Raw genomic sequence first — 24,459 nt, 5'->3', positions numbered from 1 at the left:
AGCGGTCCCCAACCTTTCTGGCACTGGAGACCAATTTCTGGGGGAGGGATGGTTTCAAGATGAAACTGTTCTACCTCAGATCATCAGGCATTAGATTCTCATAAGAAGTGCACAGCCTAGATCCCGCACATGCACAGTTTACAATAATAGGGTTTGCACTCCTATGCGCTGCTGATTTGATAGGAAGCAGAGCTCAGGCGGTAAGGCTCCCTGGCCTGCCACTCACCTCCTGTTGTGCAGCCTGGTTCCTAAGAGGCCACAGAGAGCTACTGGTATGTGGCCCAGGGGAGTTGGGGACCCCTGCCTTAATCCATTATATTCCAAAATACCTTATACTGTTGGCTAAATACTCAAAGAATTATCAGAGTTATTTTAGGAACCAATTGGTAGATATTATTACTCAAGTAATGGTTGAGTCACAGATATCAAATACGGAAGGTTAATTTACATTACAAATGACTGTATTTTGCTTTGCTGTAGAAAACACAGGTCTACCATATCCTGAAAAGTAACCCAAGACATCAAATTCAGTATGAAATAAAACCTTGAAGTACTGTGAGTATAATTGTTTGAGCACCCACGTTAGATTGAGTGACTATTTAAAAAAAATTAAATGAAAACAATGCTGGGCATATTGATTAGATAATAGAATGCTTAGAGATCTGGAAATTAAACTGGCAGAAAACTGTATTTATAGCAGTGCCCTACCTCTTCCACCAATGTCTGTTGGAAAACTGCACGAATGGAAAGACAACACTGATGGAAATTCTTTATTAGCTGAGGGTGGATAGAGCCACTTAGCTGTGCCACCTCTTCAAGGGTAGGAGTAATAAAGATTCCTTGCACTGTTTCTAAGGCAACATAGTGGAAAAGTGTGTTCTCAGGACCAGATGTCAGTCTTAAAAAGAAAAAAAATCAAAGAGAAGAAAAAAGAAATTTTAGTAAATTTTAAAATATTGGTTCATTTTGAATTTAGTAGACTTCTTATAAGCTTTTATCTACAATATCATATTAGTAGTATAATTAGGGATGGGAAACTGGGCTAAACATTTAATTCCCTCTTCATCCTTAACTGAAGTACAAGCTAGGGTGATTAATTCCCTTAATGGAGGTAAATACTGCATGTTATGCAAGGATAAGTAAACATCAATTCATTTGCAAGTAACTTAATCATTCCTTTGCTAAACAACCCTAATTGGCTAACTGTCTCTTTTTCCATGGTTGGTATTAAATAATTCAGCTCGTGTCAGGCCCAGATAGCTATAAGCCATAAACAAGATATCAGTCTAGGGTAGACCACATATAAAAATACCTTCCAACAAACTAAATACATTTAAGTTAGTAGCATTAAAGTATTTTACCAGGATAGTCAAACTGATGTTCCTCAAGAACTACTGGAATGCAGAATGGGTAGGACTTAGTTACTGAATGAGATGTTTTATATATATTATTTTCAATATATTATATATATTGTATTTTACAAAGGTGCATAAAAGGTTAGGATAATATATTACATCCTGTTTTATATCATGCTTTTAAAATGAACTACATCATATGAAAACATCTTTGCATGTCAATAATGAGAATAAACACACATCTTTGGCACCTTTTAAAATAGGAGAGCCTATGATTTACACCACATGTGAATTTATGTTTAAACCATTGAACTTGAAAAAATAGTCTCCTTTTACTAGAGACAATGCCAACACAACATACATATTTTTAAAATTCTGATATGGAGTTAATAAAATTTCAGAGCAATAGTTTTTGTTAAATGGAAGACTAGAGTTTTGTGAAGGTACTTTTGGGTTCCATAAAAGGTTTGGTTCCAATTTATTTGTCTTAAAATCATGTTTAACTATCAAAAAATTAAACATTCATATTTGGAGGCATTAAATACTAAAATTTAACACATCAGATTTCTAATGTATTATTTTATGCAGACAAGTTACTTTGTTTTTGTCTTGACTTGAGAAAAAAAGAATTTTCTAACAACTTTGTAACACATATATTTGAACCTACTGTAAAGTGTTTCGGTGATTAAGAATGTGGTAGCTCTGTACTGTGTGTGTGTGTGAATTCTATTAGTACGTGTCTAGTTGTTCAAATAAAAGTATGCAATTGAGTTTATTACACCAGTTGATCCCACACATGATGTCGTAATTAAATACCTGCCAAGGCACAGGCAGACCTGCGGGTCACCACATAATAAGTGCACAAAAAGTGAATATGTAACATTTCATATTATAATAATTACAGACAGTTTAAGTTGCTAAACATTCTCTCCTCACTCAGTTTCTTTTACCTCAGAATTCCCTACTCAATGCATGTTTGAAATTATATCTATTTTCTAAAGAGAGTGTTATGGGACCAGTTCCCTGGGACCCAAACTCTAAGAGTGAGATATGCCGGGAGGAAACTTATTAGGAAGTACTCTTGGGAAAAACAGCTGTAGGGGTGTAGTGACTGAGCAGGATTGAGCAGAGGGAGAAGATGAACTGTGCTGCAGTGGCAACAAGTCTCAGCCGATACCACTGGGTACTCTGAAGCTTGGCTGGCCTTTCAGAGTTGTCTTCAATTTAGGCAAGGGGCCAAGCCTTTGTACTCACTTATTTATTAGTCATTAGAAGTGGGCTCCTCCCAGGGAGGAATGTAACCTTAGCTGAGTCAACAAGTTTCCATGTAGGACACCGCTAGGGGAGTAACAAGGCTAGGGGAGCTGTCAGGCATTAGCAGCCACCATTCTTAAATGTTGGGAAGGAATACCCTGAGCTAAGGTGTAACTGGACAGCACACCACTGCATCCACCAAACACTCTAAAATATAGTAAACTCTAATTTAAAAATTATATTAAATATACAAAAGGGAGGTTACCTGTGGAGAGATAAAGGGGGACTTTCACATTTTGAAATATTACCTTGTGTGTTTTTCTCTTTTATAATACTAATATGGTCATTTTCCTAAATGTGTAATGAAATATTAAAGAAATAGCACAGATATTACCTTTAATATGTAAGACATATCAGAATTACATTTGTGAGTAAAATACATGTTATAAAATTGTACTTTCTCACTGTAAAACTTCCTGAAAGAGTTTAAGTGAACAAGAATAAGAAAGTTTCTTACTTCACTGTGTTATACTGTTCTAATTCTTTTTCTGGAAGGTCCTTTTTCAAGTTTCCCAAATGAAATGGATTTGGAAGAGTAGACTTCTTTTTAGTGACCTGAAAAATATAGTTAAGTAGATCAGTTTATATCTAAGAATGGAATCATATAGCAGAAATGATTTAAAAATTAAACATCCTTCTGAGGGAACTACTTACCATTTGCAATGCTTCCTTTAAATATTTTTGATGCTAACTTGTACCTCTTGGCTTATCCATGGCTGACAGGGATCCCAGGGTCATGTCCTGGGAGGGCATGATGGTGTTCCCTGAAAACCTCTTACCAGAGCCATTACCAAATTTCTATGTATGCATACTTGTCTCCCCTCCCTAGACTCTGCACTCCTCAAAGTCAGGGGCTGTGTCTTATTCATCTCTGTATCTCCTTTGTGTAGTATGGCCCTTGGCACTTAGTAGGTATTCAATCAACATTTGTTGAACGGCTGAATCTTAAAGGTTAACTCAATTTCTCTTAGGAGCTATTCATGGCTTGGTAATTCTTTAATCTGTCCAAATCTTTTTAGACTATTTCCTACCAATTCCATCGACTGTGATAATAGGTATGGTACTGATGTAAGTACTTCCAAATACACCCCACTTAGGGGTCCAAAAGTATTCTATTGTTTGGTATGAGGAGATTGCATCTGGTTATTTATGCCATGCTACTAGCATTTCATATTTTATTTGTGCTCCTTCTCAGACTCCTCATCTGGTGTCACCTCCATCCACCCAAATGACAAGTTTCAAAAATGTTTTGAAAGATGACAGCATCACTAGAATAAGTACAAAGCTTCCCAGGGTGAATGTTTTGATAATCATTTGGATATTTTATGGTATTTTCATGGAAAAAATCAGGAAAAATGATCTGAAAAATGAATATCCTCTTTACAGTCAACTTTTAAATCTTTAAGTGTTACAAAGTTTCAGATTTTAAAATCTATAAAAATAGGATAATACACACAGAGACATACACACACACACACACACACACACATACAGCGTTCTGATTCTCTTTGCTGAATATTTCATTGGCTATTTAGTCAGATCAGCCCCCAACAGGCCCCACAGCTTGGATGCTCTCTGTTGTCACTGTAAATAGGGAAGAGATGAACACGGAAATTGAAATTAAAGTTTTCCTATTTCTAAGTACCGTTAAACAGATATGGATGTCAAAGGGCTCTTGTCTTATTACTTGATATTTCTTTTTTTTTTTTTTTTTTGAGACAGAGTCTTACTCTGTCACCCAGGCTGGAGTGACAAATCATGCAGTGGCACAAATCTCGGCTCATTGCAACCTCTGCCTCCTGGGTTTAAGCAATTCTTGTGCCTCAGCCTCCCAATGCATCTGGAATCACAGGTGTGCACCACCATGCCTGGCAATTTTTTTGTAATTTTATTAGAGACTGGGTTTTGCCACATTGGCCAGGCTGGTCTTGAACTCCTGGCCTCTAGCAATCTGCCACACCTGGCCTGATATTTCTTTTTCTTTTTGGTTCAAAATCATTGGGTTGCCAGCAGTGACTGAAATAACCACCATGTCAAATGAAGAATGGTATGCCACTAAAAAAAAATGTCTTGCAATTATAAAACAAGGACTGGAGAGACAACTTAGGTCCCAGAATGTACACACTTGAATAAGCACACACCTTAAGCAAGGTCCCACTTTCTTCTAAACCATCAGAGCCCTGAGATTCTCTTTGCTTCCGTACTGCGTCCGGTGTAGTATGGGGGCTAAAGCCATCATCTTCTCCACCTTCACAACCGTTGTCAGATCCTCCACTACTACGGGAAGGACTAGGCTTACGTGTCTTTAAGGAATAGTCACCAAAAAGGGTTCTTCTGCATGTTGGAGAAGTTGCTACTTTGGAAGTACCTTGTAGCCTACTGAGAATAGGTGAAGTGGTCAAGCTATCTGTTTTTTCACGTGATCCAGTAAGGAACCAGTCAGCACAAGACAAACAGGGGACTGGAGAAGATGCTAGCCGTTCATCTATGCGAGAATCTACTCCATCCAGCTGGTGAAGAGTTGTTTTGACCTGATCCACATATATACAGTCTGGTCCAGGACTCCCAATAGCTTTGGATGCACAACCTCCAGCTTCTAATAGTACACATAGCATATAATGTTTCTATAGGGAAAAAAATTACAAATGCAGGTTTAGCTACCATGAAAATATTTACATAAAATGTGCATGTATAAACTTATAAATATCGAAGACATACAGGCATATGGCATAATCATGTGATGACTATTAAAAATTCCTCCCTCATCTTTCCTTTTTGGTTATTATCAATGCTTCTTGATCTCAGTTGAAAACAATCTTACATTGCCTTATCTTGATATACCATCAAACCACTTCTTTTGAGACACAGAATTCCCTAAGATAGCTGTCAAGAGCCTCAGTTACTGGGAAGTTCTTTCATCTACAATTGTATATTTATTCTGTTTCTGATTCTATATTATTTTCATGTCTCCCTCTATCTCCCAAAACAAGCCGATGGATAAAACCACTATAGAAAGGGGAACAAAAGACTTTAAAAACCTGCTAAAATCTTTTCTTAGATTTTATTAATATTTGTCCATGAGTATTAAATGGATGCAAAAGAAAAGGAATAAGGGGGCATTTAACATTTCCTTGAATACTGATATTAGACATACTAATAATTTTACATGAGCATGTTTGTTTGTGTATTTATTTAGACAGTCAATAGATACCTACCTACTGCTGCATCCCTCAACCCTTGCCGAAAAGAAAAAAAGAAAAGAAGAAAAGAAAAGAAGAAAAATCCTAAGAAAGAAGCTGAGGTAAACTTACCAAGCCAACAACTAGCAAAAAATATCTTCCTTCAGGTTCCGGAAAGACTTCAGTGCTTGAGTCTGCCAAAGGTCGGAGGTGATGCTGAGGAAACACTTCTCTCCATATTATCAACTGACCAATTCTTTGTTTTGCTGCTAAAGGCAGCAGGCAATAGTGGCGACAGTATACGGCAATATCAATAAGATCATCCTTGGGCAAATGGCTGCATATCAAATAACCCTTGAATTTAACCACAAAGAGCAAAAGTCTACCAGTGATATAAAGCAATAGTCCCATAATATTTCTAAGAGTTTCATAAACACTTCTTCCGTTGGTTTAGAATATTCTAGTTTCAAATGGGGTAAATGAAGATATAGTAAAAGTAAATGTTTTTTTTTCTTGAGGTCAAAGTAGAGCTCAAATGATAACTTAAGGTGTACCAACAGGTAGACTTCAGCACAAAGCAAGAGGCCTTCTGCACAGCATAGCTTCAGTATTTGACAAAATTAGAAAAGAACTGAATTCTGAGAATGGAAAGTCAAGAAGCAGGGGTCATGACAGAGACTTAATTTTCACTGTGCACCCTTCCCTATTGCTTCTTTGTTAGATGGGTTTTATATTGTGTTTAAAAATCCTTTTTTAAAAATAAAAGTACTTAAATTCATTTGATGCTTTGCTTTACATGGACATGAACTAAATGTTATATAAGATTTATTTAAAAGATGTAGGTTACTATTTTTTTTTTTTTTGGGACAGAGTCTTACTCTGTCACCCAGGCTGGAGTGCAGTGGCACGAACTCAGCTCACTGCATCTTCTGCTTCCCGGGTTCACGCCATTCTCCTGCCTCAGCCTCCCGAGTAGCTGGGATTACAGGCACACACCACCATGCCCAGGTAATTTTTTTTTGTATTTTTAGTAGAGATGGGGTTTCTCCTATGTTAGACAGACTGATCTTGAACTCCTGACCTCTGGTGATCTGCCCACCTCGGCCCCCCAAAGCGATGGGATTACAGGTGTGAGCCACTGTGCCCAGCTGACTTTTCAACACAGGATAAAAAATACACTCTTTCAAAAGGAAATCCAGAAAAATATTGTTCTTCTCTCTTACAAACTTGGTTCTTTGAGTATTGCTTCTCCTGTCCGCATTTGTAATACTTTATAAATGCTTTAGAATGCAATGAAACCATAAATATTTATTATATTTACAAGTATGTAGATGCAAATCTTGTTTTAAGGTCTTAATCTGGTCAGGCATGGTGGCCCACGCCTGTAATCCCAGTACTTTGAGAGGCCAAGGCAGGAGGATTGCTTGAGCTTGGGAATTGCTTAAGCCCAGAAATTGGAAGTTGCAGTGAGCTATGATTGTACCCTGCACTTCAGCCTAGGTGGCAGATCGAGACCCTGTCTCTAAAATAAGAAAGATCTTAATCTTATGGTACCTACATTTAAAAGAAAAGAGATAAATGTATTTTTCATGTTTGTAAAAGTTTTGAAAATTTAGGTCTGTTTATACAGCAGCTGGACATTTAGACTTCAAGCTTCAACTTACCTTGTAAAATAGAGAAGACCCCAAAATTGTATACAGCCGCCTCATGTCATAGTAATCTTCGGACTGGGGGAAAAATTCATAGTGGATTTTACATTTTTATTTTTTTTGTGATAAAAATTCCAATTAAGCTATAATAGTTAAAATGAAAATTATATTCTTTAGTAACTAAACTTTTCATAGTGCCACCTTTAGAAATCAATAAGCAGAGTATTAGGATGAAATATAATATGCATATGTTTACTTCACTGAGAACAATCTTATTTTTTATTCTTTTAAGATGCTTGATTAGAGACATTAAGAACATAAAATCTGTCACTCTATGAGGGATTTCTTACAACATATCTTTTTAGGACAAAAAACTTTTATTCTACATCATCTACAGTATCCAATATTACCATAAGCTATTTTTGAAAGGACTAATTGATGCAACCTATTTGCAAGCAACTGAGTGGTATGTAAAAAAAAATTAAGTCTATATACCCTCTGAGTAATTCTACTTCTAGAAATCTACAGGAACACTCAAACAGTGGAATCATGATTTTTATATAAAAAGTTAACAGTTCGATTATTTGTAATATGGAAAAATTAGAGATAACATGAAATTCAACAATGAAGGAATGGCCAGTAAAACTAGATATACCACAGAATATCATACATATGCTAAAAAATATGATTGATCTATACGAGCAGGCATAAAAGGTTTTAGGATACACTGCTCAGCAAAGAAGGCAAGCTGCAGAACAAAATATACGTTATCATCTGATTTTTGTTAAAAATAGCATCCCCACCAACTATATACATGTGTGTTGGTTTGTGTGTGGGAATGTACGTATATGGAAAAAGGTCTGGAAGGAAACATTCCAATCCATAAGAGCAGTTACACCTGGGGATGGAAGTGAGAGAAAGGGATAAGTGAAGGTATTTGCTTTTAATAACCATGCTTGGAGCTTCACCCCGTATACGACATTACTTCTATAAGTTTTTTTTCTTTTTAAAAAACCCAGTGAAACCTAAAGAAAACTAAAAACTGGAAATAACCCAGCTATTCCTCAATTGGGAATGGATAAACAAATTGTGATACATGTATATGATGGAATACTACTATTCAGCAATATTAAGGACTGAACTGCCTGTACAATAGCAGGAATGAATCTTAAATCCATTTATGCTAAGTTAAAGCCAGACACAAAAATTACCTACTGTATGATTATTTATTTATTTAAATTCTCAAGACACATGTGGAGTGTCTGGTTTATTCAAAGGGGCTGTCAGAGGCCCGACCCTGGAGCAGGAACCAAATAGTTGGGAACTGTGGGGCTGAATAGGGCAGGGATGCCCAGGTATGAGAAGGTAAAAGGAGGTGTGCTGAGCAACCAAGAGCAGCATTAGGGCCAGGCTGAGCAGGATGATTCACTTTATATGACATCCTGGAAAAGGCAAAATCATGGGGACAGAACACAGATCAGTGATTGCCAGAGGTTGGGGGTATGGAGAGGGGTTGACTATAAAGGTGACAGAAGAACTTACTGAACATAAATTATACCTTAATAATATTTTTTAAAAACTAAGGAAAACACAGCATTAGGATATAAGATTAAATCTTTAATCTAATTTCACCAAAAGTGTAGAATAGATCCTTATTTTCATATTTTTTTAAAGGCAAAATTCAATGTGAAGTGTTCTGTGAGTTTTGACAAATGCATATAGCTATGTAAGTGCCACCAAAATCGAGATGTAGAACAGTTCCCTCAACACCTCCCTACACCAACTTTTTTTCTGAGTAGTAGTCCATTCCTGGATATACCAGAATTTGTTTTGGTATTCACACCTGCTGATGGACAGTTAAGTTATTTGAGTTGTTTCCACTTTTTGGCTATTACAAATAAAGTTGCTTTGTATATAGGTCTTTGTATTACATATGCTTTCAGTTCTCTTGGTTTAAAAAGATAGGAACAGACTGGTTGAATTATATGGTAGGTATATGTTTAGGTTATTAAGAAATTGCCAAACTGTCTTCCAAAGTAGTTGTACCATTTTACATTCTCAATTTATCCATTTTTTCTCTTATGAATTATGGTTTTCTTTTTTTTTTACTGTATCTAAGGAATCCCAATAGATTATTTTTTAACCATAGAAAATATTGTTAACTCCACTGCTCATTAAAATAGTGTTCTATAAAGACAGGAATTAGATTTTTAAATTAAACATTTTGGATGTAAGTTCCAAAAACCAGATATTTTAATACTTTAGAGCTGAACTGCTCCTAATAGTTAATATCCATCTAAACATTTTCCATTACTCAAAAAATTATGAGCCATAAGAGTTTACCATGCCTAAATTTCTATTATTTTTACAGACAAAACACCCTTCCATTTGTTCAGGGTGTTTGTTAAAACTCAGTTACCCCTTCAAGCTAACATACTCCTCCCACTTTCACTGGCAATCTTCTTGAGAATAATCCACACCTCATGGCTTTTACCTCCTTACTTCCCATTTACTTTGTAGAAGAATTTTTATTACTAAGAATTTTAGTGTATACAAAAAGGGAATTGTATAATTAGTTCCTGTATAGCTATCATCACTCAGGTTTAACTATGACCAGTCCATGGCTTATCTTGTTTCATCTGTATCATCATCTTCCCTTCCTCCTGCTGAATTATTTCAAAACCAATCCCAGATATTATATCATTTCATCTGTAAACACTTCAGAATGTATGTATAAAACAGAAGGAATCTTAAAATATATATAATCATACCATTATCACAATATAAAGAATTATTTTCATCTAATACCCAGTCATTAGTGTTTACATTTCCTTGAATGTATGAGACTTATGAATAGATTCAGCCTCATCTATGAGATTCGTTGTCTCATAGATATTTTTAAAAGTTTGTTTGAATTAGGATCTAAGACAGGACATACATACACTTGGTTGATAATATGCAGTCTCTGGTAACTGAGTTCTCTCTCAACTTCTCTCCCTTCTCCCCCACCTCACACTAACCTTTTCTAATTTATTTGGAGAAGAAACTGTCCTGCAGTATTTGCCAGTCTGGATTTTGCTGACTGCAACCTCTCTTCCGAAAATGGGGTCATTTAACATGCCTCCTTTTCAGTGGTATTTCCTATAAGTTGGTAGTTCGATCTTGAGGCCTCATCAAGCATATTTTATAGGTGGTCTGTGTGCTTCCATCAGGAACAACATATTATCTACTGTTTTTCTGTTTGTGATATTAATAGCTATTGATGACCATTGCCTAGATCCATTAATTCATTGAGGGACTGCAAAATGATGATATTCCAATTCTGTCAGTCTTTCTTGACATTTCAGTTAGACTACTTTCATAAAAAGCAGCTCTCCTTCACCTCTGTTTGGTAAACTTGACGTATGGTTTAGACAAGAAGGGCAGGATAAATGTCTGATTTTTCTTCATTTAACAGTTTTCACAAAAACAAGTTAGTGCCCTCATATTCTCCAAAGTTGACTAGTAAGTTTCCTTTTTTTTTTTTTAGTATCATTATGCACTCATGAACTTATACATATCTGATGTGTTTCAATCTGTTGTAGGTATTTCCTTATAGATGTTCAACAGGGAGCCTCTTCAAGTTGTCTCATGACAATTTGAGTTCTACTATAACCCTATTAATTTTTGGAAAGCTTTCTGAATTTCTGATATGACAAGATGTTCTCAGACTTATCTTGTGCATTTTCAGCCCCAATTTTGAATGAGCCAATTCTTGAGGAGTACTGGTTCCTTTTGGTGAGAAATGTTATTTATACACCATGGTCTGGGTATTAGTGGTACTTATTGCTACTGCGATGGTCACTATTGCTAGGCCTTTTCATTGGACATAGCTAGGAAATACAATAATTAAAAGATTAAAAACCATATTGAGACTTCCAATTTAAGTACAGCTCTGCAGGGTTCTTATTTAACTTAATCAGTATTACATCTATATTTATTTTCCTCAAAAGCTTAGTTCTTAGTGACACCAGTGTAATTAATCATTTTTAATCCCATAATATACATTGTGTAACAACTGTTTCAACTGAGTAGAAAATCCTAAGGCAAGCAAAATAGATTTTGTCACTGTCAAAACAGAGGCCTAATGTGTACTTCAAGATTATTGTATATCCACTTGGTAAATATTTAGAATAATGACTGGTATACAAAATAAGAACTCAACATTGAGCCTTTTATAAAACTCCCTCCTTCTCTTACCAGTTCTGCAAAATCTGCAGCCTCCAAGTCACTTAATGCCATGTCTAATTCCATCTATGTTAAAAAAAAAAAAAAAGTAACATAAATATTTGACTCGTATTAGTTACTTTTTTAGTAATGGCCATATAAAAAGTGCTTAATTACTACTTGAAAAATTGAGTGTCTTTCTCCTTTGTGTTACTTAGGAAATGTCTCAAAATGGAACATATTGTTTTTAAGCTTTGCTGTTGTAAAACAGTTTACTTGTTTAACATATTGTTTTTAAGCTTTGCAAATATAAAACAACTTACTCATTTAACATAGCATATTTCAACTAAATCTCAACTGCAAAATGGTCTTCACATATATTCAATGCATAGTAAATTTATGAGCTTCAAAAATTGCTTTCCAGTTTTAAGTTAGAAATTAATTTAACCCTTTTGATTTTGTAGAAGAAAATGACAATCAGTCTTAAAGTAGCCAACTTATTTTGAGTTTTCTCGTTTCTCCATTTCTTGCACATTACTCAATAGCTGGATTCTTAAAAAATATCAACATTCTTCCCTGTCTTTCTCCTGGACACAATGTTTTGCGTTCAAGGGTTGTCAATCTTTATTCCTAGATTAAAACACGAAGGCAAGTGTTCCTCTGGCATCTGGCACAGTTCAACTACCCCACAGAGTTATTAGAAAAAAAATCTCTTATTAGGATTTGGGTTTTGTTTCTATGGAAATTGCCTGAACTCTTTCATGTATCACCTTTGTTCTTCTTTGAAGCATTCCAAATTTAAAAACAGAATAAGTTTAATCTGAAGTTTAATCTATAATACAAATATATATATAAATCAAAACTATTGGCAACTGAATTTTGTAGCATACATGCTATTTGTGAATAAGAATCCCTTTTTTTTTGAGACGGAATCTTGCTCTGTCGCCCAGGCTGGAGTGCAGTGGCGTGATCTCAGCTCACTGCAATCCGCCTCCCAGAGAGTATTTTTTTCTTTAAAGGCCAAGACACTCTCTGCAGGACTGTTTGACACACTAACTGTGTCTTACTGAGATGACAAAAGCTTTTGAAATATTAGTCATGCCTTTCAATGCTTTTCACACAGTATGAGTTATTACTCATTGGTGACCTACATTTTTCTGCATTTAGCAAATACTTCAGGTTCCGTTTTTTTGTGGCTCTTAGTCTGTCTTGTGAAAAACCACAGGACAAAAAATTACCAATTTGTGGTATTTGATCTCAGAAACTGTTCAATGAGTTGCTATTCCTGCTACTAAACTCTACAGGCTAATTAATGTACAAGATTAATATATATGTTTGTTTATATTCCTTAAACGAAAACATACAAATATCTTTTCTCTTAATTATTTCACTGTACCCTAGGAAAATATGATTAAAAAAAAAAAACATCAAAATGAGGAAATTCTCAAATACCTGGTAAGAAAAACTAAAGTAAGACCTCATCATATACTAAACCTGGAACAAGTAAGTTTTTTCCAAGTTAAAAATAACTATTTAGTTTGTTTTTAAAAATAAACAAGCAAAAATAACTATTTCCACCTAAAATTGCCAGGCATAAGTTACCTCACACACGATTTTTTTTTTTTTTGAGACGGAGTATCCCTCTGTTGCCCAGGCTGGAGTGCCAGTGGCACAATCTTGGCTCACTGCAAGCTCCGCCTCCTAGGTTCACACCATTCTCCTGCCTCTGCCTCCCGAGTAGCTGGGACTATAGGCGCCCGCCACCACGCCCGCCTAATTTTTTGTATTTTTAGTAGAGATGGGGTTTCACCGTGTTAGCCAGGATGGTCTCGATCTCCTGACCTTGTGATCCGCCCACCTCGGCCTCCCAAAGTGCTGAGATTACTGGTGTGAGCCACCGTGGCTGGCCTCATACACGTTTTTAACTAGATTTCTTTTGTGGACATAGTTTCGCTCTGGTTGCCCAGGCTGGAGTGAAATGGCGTGATCTCGGCTCACCGCAACCTCCGCCTCCCGGGTTCAAGTGATTCTCCTGCCTCAGCTTCCCAAATAGCTGGGATTACAGGCATGCACCACCACACTCAGCTTATTTTGTATTTTCAGTAGAGACGGGGCTTCTCCATGTTGGTCAGGCTGGTCTCGAACTCCCGACCTCAGGTGATCTGTCTGCCTCAGCCTCCTAAAGTGCTGGGATTACAGGCATAAGCCACCATGCCTGGCCTTTAACTAGATTTCTTAAGGCATTAAATTCCTTAATATTTTCCATTAGAAGATACATACTCAGTAAATCCTACTATTTTTAATACAATGAGAAATCTCAAGAGAAATGGAATCAACCTAAGTGTTCATCAACAGATGAATGGATAAAGAAAATGTGCCATATATACATAATGGAATACTATTCAGCCATAAAAAGAACAAAATCCTGTTATTTATGACAACACAGATGAACATAGAGGGCATTATGTTAAATGAAATAAGCCAGTCGCAGAAAGACAACTACCACATGATCTCACTCATATGTGGAACCTAAAAAAGCTGGTATCACGGAAGGAGAGAGTAGAATGGTGATTACCAAAGGCTTGGGTAGTTAGGGGAGAGGGTAAGTGAGGAAATGTTGGTCAAAGGATATATAATCACAGATAAGAGGAGTCAAATTTAAAAAAAATATTTAGAACAGGTAAGCTTACAGAAATGAAAACTATGCAAATGACTGCCTGGGGCTGGAGGGGTAGGGAGAAGAAGAAATTGGGAGAGGAAAGACAGAAGTAAATAATAACTATTAATGGTCACGGAATTTCTTTATTAGATGGTGAAATGTTCTAAAATTGATTGTGGCGATGGTTAGGCAGCTCTGTGAACAGGCTAAAAAATGTTGGATTGTACATTTTAAATTGGAAAATTCTATGATATGTGAAATATCTCAATGAAGCCATTAAGGAAAAAGAACTTATTAAGTTCACGTAACTACTGTTCAAGTTGAAATTTTAAAATACACTGAGTAGAGAATCTTGACTATTAAACTGCTGTGCTATACTGCCTTAAATGAAGTAATTGGCAATTTAAACTGATAGGGCTTTATTGGTCTAAAACAGTGAGGTTTAATAATTTACTCTCATGTCTCAGAATGTTTCAGTATAAAGTAAAGGTCTTAAAAATATTTTGAACTAAAAAAATGAAATCACAACTTATCAAAACTTATATGGTGCAGCAAAAGTGGTGCTCGGGGGAAATTTATAGCATTAAATGCATATATTAAAAAAGAAGAAATATCTAAAATCAATAATCTAAGTTTCTATTTTAAGAAACTAGAACAAAAAGCAAATTAAATCTAAAATAAGCAGAAGAAAAGAAATAATAAAACTTAGAGGAGAAATCAATGACACTGAAAACAGGAAAGCCATAGAGAAAAATCAATGAAACGAAAAGCTGTTTCTTTGAAAAAAATCAATAAAATCTATAAGCCTCTAGCCTAACTAAGATAAAAATAGAGAGGACACAAATTACTAATACCAGAAATGAAAGTGGGGGCATTAGTACAGAGTCCAGGGACATTAAAAGGATAGAAGAAGAACACTGTAAACAACCCCATGCTCACAAATTTGATAACCTAGATGGAATGGACAAATTCCTTGAAAGATACAAGAAGAAACAGATACTATAAAGTGGTCTATACTTATTAAAGAAATTGAATCAGTAATTAATCAACTTGCAAAAGCAGAATGCACCAGGACCAGATGGGTAGACTGGTGAATTCTACCAAACATTTAAGTAAGAAATTATACCAATTCTCTATAATTTCTTTCAGAAGACAGAAACAGAGGGAATACTTCCTAACTCATTCTATGAGGTCAGCATTACCCTAATACTAAAACCAGACAAAGACATTATAAGAAAAAAACAAAAAAAATTGACAGGCCAGAATCTTTCATGAACATAGATTCAAAAACCTCCAATAAAATATTAGCAGAGGGAATCCAACAATGTCTAAAAAGAAATACACACTACAGCCAAGGGAGATTTATCCCAGGTATGCAAGGCAGGTTTGACATTCAAAAACCAGTTAATGTAATCCATCAGATCAATGGGCTTAAAAAAAAATCACATGATTCTATCAATATATGCAGAAAAAGCATTTGATAAAATCCAATACCCCTTCATGATAAAAACTCTTAGTATACTAGGAATAGAGGGAAACTTCTTTATCTTGATAAAGAATATCTACAAAAAACCTACAGCTAACTTCATACTTAATGGTGAAAAATGAGATATTTCCTAAGATCAGAAAGGGGCAAGGATGTCCCCTACCACCACTCCTTTTCAACATCATAGTGGGAGGCCTAGCTAATGCAATAAGGCAAGAACATGAAATACGTGATTGGGAAGGAAGAAATAAACTGTCTTTGTTCACAGATGACATGATTGTTTACACAGAAAATCTGAAAGAATTGACACAATCTTATATATTACAATTTTCTATATTAACCCTATATACTGCATCAGTATATAAGGAGCCTCCACTTCCCAGATTCAAGTGATTCTCCCACCTCAGCCTCCTGAGTAGCTGGGACTACAGGCATGTGCCACCACACTCGGCTTATTTTTGTATTTTTTGGTAGAGGTGGGGTTTCACCATGTTGGCCAGGCTGGTCTTGAACTTCTGACCTCAGGTGATCCACCCATCTCAGCCTCCCAAAGTGCTGGGATTACAGGCATGAGCCACTGCACCCCAGCATAAAAGTCAATTGCTTTCCTATATACCAGCAATGAATAAGTGGAATTTGAAATTAAAAACACAATACCGTGTACCTTAGCACTCCCCAAAATAAAATATACTTAGTTATAAATTTAACAAAGTATATACAATATCTGTATGAGGAAAACTACCATACTCTGATAAAGGAAATCAAAGGAGAGCTAAACAAATGGAGAGATATTCCATGTTCATGGATAGGAAGACTCAATATTGTCAAGATGTCAGTTCTTCATAACTTGATCTATATATTCAATGCAATCCCAATCAAAATTCCAACAAGGTATTCTAAAGTTTATATGGAGAAGCAAAAGACAAAGAATAGCCAGTACAATATTGAATGAGGAGAACAAGGTCTGGGGACTGATACTATCCTACTTTAAGACTTAATATAAACCTACAGTAATCAAGACATTGTATTATTGGTGAAAGAACAGACAAATATGTCAATGGAACAGAGAGTCCACAAATATACCCACATAAATACTGTCAACTGATCTTTGACAAACGAACAAATACAATGTAAAGAGCAAAGATGGTCTTTTCAACAAATGGTGCTAGAACAACTGGGCACTCATATAAAAAATATCAATCTAGACACACACCATACACCCTTCACAAAAATTAACTCTAAGTGGATCATACGTCTAAATGTAAAATGCTAAACTATAAAATTCCTAGAACATGGGAGAAAATTTAGATGACACTGGGTGTGACACTAACTTTTTAGAGACAACACCGAAACCACAATCCATGAAACTGATAAGCTAGACTTCATTAAACTAATCTGGTTCTTTGAAAAGATATATAAAATTGATAGAACATTAGAAAGATCAACCAAGGAAAGAGAGAAGATCCAAATAAGTTCAATTAGAAATGAAATGGGAGATATTACAACTGATACCACAGAAATACAAAAGATTACTGAAGCCTACTATGGACACCTTTAAGTGCATAAACTAGAAAACCTAAAAGAGATGGATAAATTCCTGGAAATATACAACCATCCTAGATTAAACAAGGAAGACATAGGATCTCTGAACAGACAAATAACAAGTAGTGAGATTGAAATGGTTATGGAAAAACTGCCAACAAAAACAGTCCAGGACCAGACAGACGCACAGATAAATTCTATCAGACATTCAAAAAAGAATTGGTACCAATCCTACTGACACTATTCTGAAAGACAGAAAAAGAGGGATCCTACCTAAACCATTGTATGAAGTCAGTATCACCCTAACACCCAAACCAGGGAAGGACATAACAGAAAAAGAAAAGTACACAATGATATCCCTGATGAACATAGGTGCAAAAATCCTCAACAAAATACTAGTGAACCAAATCCAATAGCATATAAAAAAGATAATCCACCATGATCAAGTGGGTTTCATACCAGGAATGCAGGGATGGTTCAACATACATAAGTCAATAAATGATACACCACATAAACAGAACTTAAAACAAAAATCACATGATCATCTCAATAGATGCAGAAAAAGCATTTGACAAAATCCAGCATCCTTATATGATTAAAACCCTCAGCAAAATCAGCAAACAAGGGACATACCTTAAGGTTATAAAAGCCACCTATGACAAACCTACAGCCAATATTATACTGAATGGTGAAAAGTTGAACGCATTCCTCCTGAGAAGTGGAACAAGACAAGGATGCCCACTTTCACCACTTCTATTCAACACAGTACTCAAAGTCCTAGCCAGAGAAATCAGACGAGAGAAAAAAAAGGGCATCTAAATAAGTAAAGAAGTCAAACTGTCACTGTTTGCTAATGATATGACTGTATACCTAGAAAACCCTAAAGACTCATCCAAAAAGCACCTAGATCTGCTAAATGAATTCAGCAAAGTTTCAGGATACCAAATTAATGTACACAAATCAGTAGCTCTGCTATACACCAACAGTGACCAAACTGAGAGTCAAATCAAGAACTCAACTCCTTTCACAATAGCTGCAAAAAAATACTTAGGAATATACTGAACCAAGGAGGTGAATGACCTCTACAAAGAAAACTACAAAACACTCATGAAAGAAATCATAGACGACATAAACAAATGGAAACACATCCCATGCCCATGGATGGGTAGAATCAATATTATGAAAATGGCCATACTGCCAAAAGCAATCTACAAATTGAGTGCAATTTCCATCAAAATACCACCATCATTCTCCACATAACTAGAAAAATGAATCCTAAAATTAATATTTGGAACCAAAAAGGAGCCCTCACATCCAAAGCATTACTAAGCAAAAAAAGTCTGGAGGCATCTCATTAACCCAACTTCAAACTCTAATATAAAGCCATAGTCACCAAAATGGCATGGTATAAAAATTAGGCACATAGAACAATGGGACAAAACAGAGAACTCAGAAATAAAGCCAAATACTTACAGCCAACTGATCTTTGACAAAGTAAACAAAAACACAAAGTGGGGAAAGGACATCCTATTCAACAAATGGTGCTGGGGTGGTTGGCAAGCCACATGTGGAAGAATGAAACTGGATCCTGATCTCTCAGTCTTATACAAAAATCAACTCAAGATGGATCAAAGACTTAAATCTAAGATGTGAAACCATAAAGATTCTAGAAGATAACACTGGAAAAACCCTTCTAGACATTGGCTTAGGCAAAGACTTCATGACCAAGAACCCAAAAGCAAATGCAACAAAAACAAAGATAAATAGATGGGACTTAATTAAACTAAAAAGTCTCTGCATAGCAAAATAAATAATCATCAGAGTTAACACCCCACAGAGTGGGAGAAAATCTTCACAATCTATACATCTGACAAAGGAGTAATACACAGAATCTACAAGGAACTCAAACAAATCAGCAAGAAAAAAACAAACAATCCCATCAAAAAGTGGGCTAAGGAGATGAACAGACAATTCTCAAAAGAAGATATACAAATGGCTAACCAGCATATGTAAAAATGATCAACATCACTAATGATCAGAGAAATGCAAATCAAAACCACAATGTGATACCACCTCACTCCTGCAACAATGGCCATAACAAAAAAAAAATAGATGTTGGTGTGGATGGGGCAAAAAGGGAATACTTTTATACTGTTGGTGGGAATGTAAACTAGTACAACCACTATGGAAAACACTGTGGAGATTCCTTAACTAAAAGTAGATCTACTGATTGATCCAGCAATCCCACTAGTAGGTATCTACTCAGAGGAAAATAAGTCATTATATGAATAAGATATTTGCACAAACGTTTATGGCAGCACAATTCGCAATTGCAAAAATATGGAACCAGATGCCCATTAATCAACGAGTGGATAAAGAAAATGTGGCATATATATATTCCATGGAACACTACTCAGCCATAAAAAGGAACAAAATAATGGCATTTGCAGCAACCTGGATTGAATTGGAGACTATTATTCTAAGTGAAGTAACTCAGGAATGGAAAACCAAACATCATATGTTCTCACTCTTAAGTGGGAGCTAAGCTATGAGGATGCAAAGGCATAAGAATGATACATTGGACTTTGGGAACTTGAGGGAAAGAGCAGGGGGTGGCAAGAGATAAAAGACTACACATTAGGTACAGTGTACACTCCTTGGGTGATGGGTGGACCAAAATCGCAGAAATCGCCACTAATGGACTTACTCATGTAACCAGACACCACTTGTTCCCCAAAAACCTACTGAATTAAAAAAAGAAATGGGCCAATGGCCTTAACAAACACTTCACCAAAGAAGATATTCAGAAGGCAAATAAGCACATGAAAAGATTTTCCACATCATATGGTCATCAGGGAAATGCAAATTAAAATAACAATGAGACAGAACTAGACACACAGTAGAATGACCCAAATCCAAAATACTGACAAAATTAAGTCCTGACAAGGATATGGAACAACAGGAACCCTTATTCATTGCTGGTAGGAATACAAAATACAGCCACTTTGGAAGACAGTTTGGTAGTTTCTTACAAAACTAAACATTCTCTTGCTATTTGACCAAGAATTAATTGCCCAAACGCGGGAGCAACCAAGATTTTCAGCGAATGGATAAATAAACTATGGTACATCTGAACAATGAAATACTATTCAGCATTAAAAAGAAATGAGCTATCAAGCTGTAAAAAGACAAAGAGGAACTTAAAATGTATATTACTAAGTGAAAGAAGCCAATCTGAAAAGGCTACATACCATATGATTACAACTATATAACAATTTGGAAAATGCAAAATGATGGAGGCAGTGAAAAGATAAATTGTTTCCAGGGGTTAATGGAAAGGGAAGGATGAGAGGGACAGGCAGAACACAGAGGATTTCTGGGGCTGTGAAACTACTCTGTATGATTCTAAAAGGATGGATCCATGTCATTTATAATCTGTCTAAATCCACAGAATGTACACCACCAAGAATGAACCCTACTGTAAATGATAGACTTTGGGTTATTATGATATGTCAATGTAGGTTCATCAATTATAACAACTATACCCCTGTGGTGGGGAATGTTGATAATGGAGAGGCTATGCATGTGTAATGTATGGGGGAAGGGAGTATGTGGGAAATCTGTACCTTTCTCTCAATTTTACTGTGAACCTAAAACTGCAGTAAACAATAGAATAAAAAAAAAAACTTCAAATGTTATTGTTATTCAAATTTTATATTAATCAAATAGAGCTTTAGACTACTTTAGCAGAAGGTATCTAACTCTCTTCCCAAAAGTATTGTTCTTAATCTCCTAACTGGACTACAAAATGTAGAAAACATCTAAGCCAGATCCTCACTGTTTCCTGTGTATTAATTTCACCTGCTCAACTTGACTGTGAACATCTAGAGGTTTTTCTGGATTCTGCAAAGCATGGCACAGACTAGAGCAACCGGCCCAATGAACACTGATCTCCACACAGTAGTGTTAGATGTAACAAGGATAAAAGCAGCCAAAGCATTGGCAAGATAAGCAATAGCTATGGTTTAAGGCAATGAATTAAAACTATATACCAGAATTCACACAGTGATTTCTTTTTTTTTTTTTTTAATTGTACTTTAAGTTTTAGGGTATATGTGCACAATGTGCAGGTTTGTTACATATGTATCCATGTGCCATGTTGGTGTGCTGCACCCATTAACTCATCATTTAGCATTAGTTGTATCTCCTAATGCTATCCCTCCCCCCTCCCCCCACCCCACAACAGTCCCCGGAGTGTGATGTTCCCCTTCCTGTGTCCATGTGTTCTCATTGTTCAATTCCCACCTATGAGTGAGAACATGCGGTGTTTGGTTTTTTGTCCTTGCAATAGTTTACTGAGAATGATGATTTCCAGTTTCACCCATGTCCCTACAAAGGACATGAACTCATCATTTTTTATGGCTGCATAGTATTCCATGGTGTATATGTGCCACATTTTCTAGGCATTACCATTCAGGACATAGGCATGGGCAAGGACTTCATGTCTAAAACACCAAAAGCAATGGCAACAAAAGCCAAAATTGACAAATGGGATGTCATTAAACTAAAGAGCTTCTGCACAGCAAAAGAAACTACCATCAGAGTGAACAGGCAACCTACAAAACGGGAGAAAATTTTCACAACCTACTCATCTGACAAAGGGCTAATATCCAGAATCTACAGTGAACTCAAACAAATTTACAAGAAAAAGCAACCCCATCAAAAAGTGGGCGAAGGACATGAACAGACACTCAAAAGAAGACATTTATGCAGCCAAAAGACACATGAAAAAATGCTCATCATTACTGGCCATCAGAGAAATGCAAATCAAAACCATAATGAGATACCATCTCACACCAGTTAGAATGGCCATCATTAAAAAGTCAGGAAACAACAGGTGCTGGAGAGAATGTGGAGAAATAGGAACACTTTTACACTGTTGGTGGGACTGTAAACTAGTTCAGCCATTGTGGAAGTCAGTGTGGCGATTCCTCAGGGATCTAGAACTAGAAATACCATTTGACCCAGCCATCCCATTACTGGGTATATACCCAAAGGACTATAAATCATGCTGCTATAAAGACACATGCACACGTATGTTTACTGCGGTACTATTCACAATAGCAAAGACTTGGAACCAACCCAAATGTCCAACAAAGATAGACTGGATTAAGAAAATGTGATTTCTTAATTTGATATTCTTTTAGGGTGAAATAAAGAAAACCATATAAATCTTTTAATGAAATATATGCTAAATTAACAAAAATCTCCATGAAAAAGAGGTAGCCTTCACGTGGAATCTGTAAGCCCCAAATAGACAATATTTTAGAACATCTTAAACTTCTTCGAGGGAAGATAATATTTAATCTTAATGTATCTAAATTCAAAACACACTGCCCCTAAAACATTAAGTACCTCTATTATCACAGAAAAAAGGGACTACATATTTTGAGGGAAGAGGTTTCTTTAATGAAGAAATTCTGACACAGGGGCAAGAACCTAGGTAATGGCCAGGTAGAATGGCAGGCCTCACAAGATGGTACCTTCTGACTCATGAAGTGGGCATGGGCCCTGTGACTGAGGATAAAAAACCCCAGAATGGGCATGAGACAGTCTTTGGAACCAGGGTCTTTCTCTTTTAAAGGTAAAGTTATCTAGTTACTTTCTATGTTTCTATCTATATTGAACACTTATATCCTTCCCTTCCCTTCCCTCTTCCCTCCCCCTTTCCTTTCTCCTTTCTTTCTCCTTTCCTTTCCTTTTTCCTTTTCTCTTCCCTTTTCCCTCTTCTTTTTCCTTTTCCTTTCCTTTCCTGAGATAGGGTCTCACTCTGTGGCCCCACTGTAGTACAGTGGTGGAATCATAGCTCACCGCAACTGTGATTGAGTGGGGAGCCCAACTCCTGGGCTCAAGTAATCCTCCCACCTCAGCTTACTGAGTAGCTGGAATACAGGTATGTGCCAACATGCTCTGCTAATGTTTAAAGTTTTTGTGGAGACAGAGTCTCCCTATGTTGTCCAGGCTGGTCTTGAACTCTTGGCCTCAAGTGATCCTCCCGCCTCAGTCTCCCAAAGCATGAGGATTACAGGCATGAGCCACCATGCCCAGCCAATGCTCATATATTCTTATGAAAACATTAGGTAGAATTATATATCTCGTACTTTTTAGTTTTTTATACAATTTAAGAAAATGGTAGGCCAGGTGCCATGGCTCATGCCTGTAATCTAGCACTCTAGGAGACTGAGGCGGGTAGACTGCTTGAGCTCAGGAGTTCGAGACCAGCCTGGCAAACATGGAGAAACCTGGTCTCTACTAAAAATACAAAAATTAGCTAGGCATGGTGGTGTGCACGTGTAGTCCCAGCTACTTGAGAGGCTGAGGTGGGAAGATCACCTGAGCCTGGGATGTGGAGGCTGCAGTGAGCTATGATCACGCCACTGCACTCCCACTCCAGCTGGGGTGACAAAGCGAAACCCTGTCTCAAAAAAAAAAGAAAGAAAGAAAGAAAAGAAAAAGAAAGAAAGAAAGAAAGAAAGAAAGAAAGAAAGAAAGAAAGAAAGAAAGAAAGAAAGAGAAAGAAAGAAAAGGTAATTATTGTCTTGAAATATCAAAAGACCAGGCAGTTGATAGAGCTAAGGACAAAAAAAATACCAGAAAGCAAAGCATCTTTTGAACATGCTCTAACACCTCATCTCCTTTCAAATAGTAATTGTATGATAATGCTCCCATAACTACAACTACAATGTGCCAGGCACAATTCTAAATACTTCACATGTAATAACTCATAACTCTTCCATGAAGTACGGACTATTATTTCCTCCATTTTACAAATGAGGAAACTGAGCAAAGTGATTGATACATCAATTTAAATAACTATTAAGCTGTCAAAAAGGCATTTATTTAATCATACATTGTAGAGTCTTATGAAGAGTAGGAACTTGAATTAGGTTTCTTCTGTAACATAGCCTAGGTTTCTTCATGAGCAGAGAAGTGGCTATGGCATAATGCCTCATTTAATACTAATACAAATGCTGTAACTAAATAGATGATATGGTGATCTACATTGATG

The 24,459-nt window shown here is 36.3% G+C and overlaps 1 protein-coding gene across 6 annotated transcripts in view; it reads right to left on the bottom strand.

Moving 5' to 3' along the window:
• The window catches only part of INTU (inturned planar cell polarity protein), a 72,686-nt gene that overhangs the window by 4,927 nt on the left and 43,300 nt on the right, over positions 1 to 24,459 (bottom strand). For 4 of the 6 annotated variants that reach the window (XM_055275847.2, XM_063637518.1, XM_055275850.2 and 1 more), the window contains exons 9-14: positions 11,737 to 11,790; positions 7,513 to 7,575; positions 5,981 to 6,202; positions 4,811 to 5,293; positions 3,127 to 3,224; positions 709 to 898 (exon numbers count right to left, since the gene is read on the bottom strand). In XM_055275847.2, coding sequence (XP_055131822.1) covers positions 709 to 898; positions 3,127 to 3,224; positions 4,811 to 5,293; positions 5,981 to 6,202; positions 7,513 to 7,575; positions 11,737 to 11,790 — 1,110 coding nt within the window. The remainder of the gene's footprint in view (positions 1 to 708; positions 899 to 3,126; positions 3,225 to 4,810; positions 5,294 to 5,980; positions 6,203 to 7,512; positions 7,576 to 11,736; positions 11,791 to 24,459) is intronic. The other 2 variants (XM_055275849.2, XM_063637519.1) reach the window with 2 other exon arrangements.

This window comes from Symphalangus syndactylus, chromosome 4, assembly GCF_028878055.3.
Source record: "Symphalangus syndactylus isolate Jambi chromosome 4, NHGRI_mSymSyn1-v2.1_pri, whole genome shotgun sequence".
Classification (NCBI taxonomy): Eukaryota; Metazoa; Chordata; class Mammalia; order Primates; family Hylobatidae; genus Symphalangus; species Symphalangus syndactylus.
The sequence above is the reverse complement of the archived record's forward strand: the minus strand, read 5'-3'. Positions and strand labels throughout refer to the sequence as shown.